The sequence below is a fragment of the Zingiber officinale genome, chromosome 6A, assembly GCF_018446385.1.
Source record: "Zingiber officinale cultivar Zhangliang chromosome 6A, Zo_v1.1, whole genome shotgun sequence".
Classification (NCBI taxonomy): domain Eukaryota; kingdom Viridiplantae; phylum Streptophyta; class Magnoliopsida; order Zingiberales; family Zingiberaceae; genus Zingiber; species Zingiber officinale.
Genome location: NC_055997.1, coordinates 67,906,930 through 67,909,922, shown reverse-complemented (window position 1 = coordinate 67,909,922; position 2,993 = coordinate 67,906,930). Strand labels below are relative to the sequence as shown.

At 40.1% G+C, this 2,993-nt stretch overlaps 1 protein-coding gene across 1 annotated transcript; it reads right to left on the bottom strand.

The window, feature by feature from the left end:
- Window positions 1–254: 254 nt before the first annotated feature.
- Window positions 255–2,307, bottom strand: LOC121996485 (flavonol synthase/flavanone 3-hydroxylase-like). The gene is made up of 3 exons (XM_042550474.1): window positions 1,753–2,307; window positions 736–1,063; window positions 255–627 (listed from the first exon to the last, which is right to left on the bottom strand). Exons 1-3 carry the CDS (start codon window positions 2,244–2,246, stop codon window positions 415–417), a joined length of 1,035 nt encoding a protein of 344 aa, XP_042406408.1. The 5' UTR covers window positions 2,247–2,307; the 3' UTR covers window positions 255–414.
- Window positions 2,308–2,993: the final 686 nt, after the last annotated feature.

Sequence of the window (2,993 nt, the reverse complement as noted above, 5' to 3'; positions counted from 1 at the left end):
TCAGAAAAAAAATATTTCCTCCTATTTTCTAAGGTCAATTATAAATTGACTACATGATTTTTCTTTTTTCATATAATCATCATGATTGTGAGTAACAATTATTTTTTTTTTTACCATATTATGTGTTATATTTTTACGATATGTCAGCAACTTTAAAATTAATTTATATTGAGAAAAAAAATGAATATAGATTCTATCATCCTTTAAAAATTTTCCTCTTAAAATTCAAAAAAATTGAAGGTCAAGAATATACATAAACAATAACTAATTATTTCCATTATTATTGCATGCCATTCATTTTAAGGCTAAAGCCGAAGTCGACACAAACACTTCCAGAATATTTATTGCCATAGATAATATTCTTAATTATGCAATTGCCATTGGCATTGCCATTCCATAGTTCAAGTAAATAGTCTACTGCGGGAGCTTGTTGATCTTGCAATAAGCGTACTCTTTAAACATCTTCGCTTTGTACTTGGGAGGGTTGTCTTCGTTGACGACTTGTTGCAGAGGACCAATCACTGAGTCTCCGGGAGGAGAGCAAAACACCGGCCACGACATTCTCACCTTATCTTTGCTCACTGTACTTCTGTGCAACACGCTCTTATAAATCCCATTACTCAAAATCTACAAATGATCACGTACAGTAGTGTGACTATTTCAGTTTCGCATTATATATAGCTACTGTCAGTTCAAAAGCTAAGCTTATGGTGCGAGTTTGTTTGTGTTAATTACCTCAATTTGGTCGCCGATGTGGACAATAATGGCATTAGGGACATAGTCGACGTTGATCCAGCGGTCGTCCTTGAGGATTTGCAAGCCGGGGACATCGTTGGGGACGAGAATTGTCATGGCAGACATGTCGGTGTGTGCCACCACTCTGAGAGCTACGTCGGGCCGAGGACACGGCGGATAGTAGTTGATCTTGAGATTAAGGTTTAGGGAGTCTGCTCCTACAGCCTCCTTGAGAGCTTGATCCTCCAGCTCTAACCCTTTCGACAATTCTGTTAGCATTCTATCGACCAGATCCACTACATATTTGGTATATTCCTCAGTTATTTTCCTGAAAAACAGATAAAAACACAAGTGATCTCTGATATTTAAGTTTTGCCTGGGTGTTTTCGATCATAATCTTTTGAAGAATCTTATGGGGCTAGGCACTAAGTTCCTTGGCCTTCATTCACATGGGAAATGAACTTGCAACTAAGTTCCTTAGCCCTCAGTATAAAATAAAAAATGATATATGATTTTAAAATTACTCTATATCATTTGATAATTTCAAAAACAGATCTACGTGATTCGATTCTTATTGTTTTTATTATTGTATGTGTCCCCTGTTCGGACGGCAATCGCGGCCCTCAGCAGAGCAACTATTATTTTGTAGCCTCTTGGCCATAAATGATTTTATAATCACCTTCACTGACACGCAGTTACCGGTTGGACAAAGACAGATAAGCAAAGATTATTTTAGAAAAGTAATACTTAAATGATTTAGATATTTAAAAAATTTAAAACTTAAACGGGTAAAGACGTAAAGTTACACCCCTAAAAATACTTAAATGATTTTGATGATTTTTAAAATGCTAAAGGATATTTCAATGAAGAGGGTAAATTTGAAAGTTGTGGAAAATTTTCTTATACGTTAATTGGAAGTATTCTAATAATTTAAAATTACGAGGGTATTTTGAGGAGGGAAGAAAATTTTAGATAGTGAAACCAAATTTTCACGCGTGGTGAAATAAAATAAAGCACCTGTAGTCGGTGCCGGGGAGGACGGGCCAGATCCGGTGGTTGACTTTCGACGGCGGCGCGATGTAATGGAACAAAAAATCGACCCACGCCTTCTTCCCCTCCAGCTCCCTCTGCAGCTTCGTCCCGTACCCTTCCTGTCCTCCGCTCGCCGGCGCCCCGCCTCCGGCCTCTTTCCGCGCGTACTTCTCCTTCTCCTCCTGCGGTAGCTCCTCGAAGAATTCCCTCCCCGCTCGCTGCAGTTCCCGCATCGCCTCCTCAGGCACCCCGTGACCCACCACCTGGAAGATCCCCCACTCCCGGCTCGCCTCCGCGATCGCCCGCGTGACTTCGGGGCCGTCGAAGGCAGCGAGGTCGATGACGGGGATCGCCGGCGCGGGGCCGAGGAAGGTGGTGAGGCACGGCTGCTCGTGGTCGGATCGGATGAACTCCGGCGGCATGGCGCCTTCGTCGGAGGCGCAGAAGGAGGCTATCAGTTGAACGCGCTCGACTTCCATTGCTAAGTTGAGGAATGGAGATCATCAGATCAAGGGACAAAAAGAGATTGTGCAGTGAGAAATACAAGAAACCTCCTAAAATTATCTCCGTGCCCTTTATAAATTATAAATTTATAAAATATTAAAAATTCATAAAAAATAAATAAATACGAAATACAAAACAAAGTTATATAAATTCCACCCTTGGAAATTTTAAAAACAGTTATATAATTGAATGATTGTCAGGTCTCGCGGATCCAATCGGATTTCCCATCAGATATTGGACCCCGCGGAACTATTTGAACTTCTCACTAGCTATCAGGCCCTACGGACCTAACTGAATTTCCCACCAGCTATTAGGTCCCGCGTACCTAGTTAAATTTCAGCTTGGTGTCAGGTCCTTCAGACCGGTCAACTCCTGCATATTTGGTAGAAACGTTATACAAACAACTCATTTAACTTTAACTTATTTATCATATATCAAAACTAGCTTGTTAGTGCAACATGCACCAGCACGTACTATTTTTGATGATTTTTATTTTTATTTTTTAAAATTTTAAGCCTATTTAGGATTTTTAAGATTTTGAGTTAGTTCTTTTAAGATTTCTTTGTTTTATTATAGTTTAGGATTTTAAGTCTATATAAATAATCATTTGGATTGATGTAAAAGAAGTTTTTTGGATTTATAATTCATCCTGTCCGGAATCTGAGTCAGATAAAGGCCTGCCTGGTGTGCTGGTGTGGACGTTGACAGGCGGGGCGGGGGGG

Bases quoted from the DNA above. Each gene is read 5' to 3' on its own strand.
- LOC121996485 (XM_042550474.1), bottom strand. From the start codon at position 2,246: ATGGAAGTCGAGCGCGTTCAACTGATAGCCTCCTTCTGCGCCTCCGAC. The intron at 1,064-1,752 runs GTGCTTTATTTT...TCTGTTTTTCAG, and splicing joins CTCCCCGGCACCGACTACAG to GAAAATAACTGAGGAATATA. The intron at 628-735 runs GTAATTAACACA...GATCATTTGTAG, and splicing joins ACATCGGCGACCAAATTGAG to ATTTTGAGTAATGGGATTTA.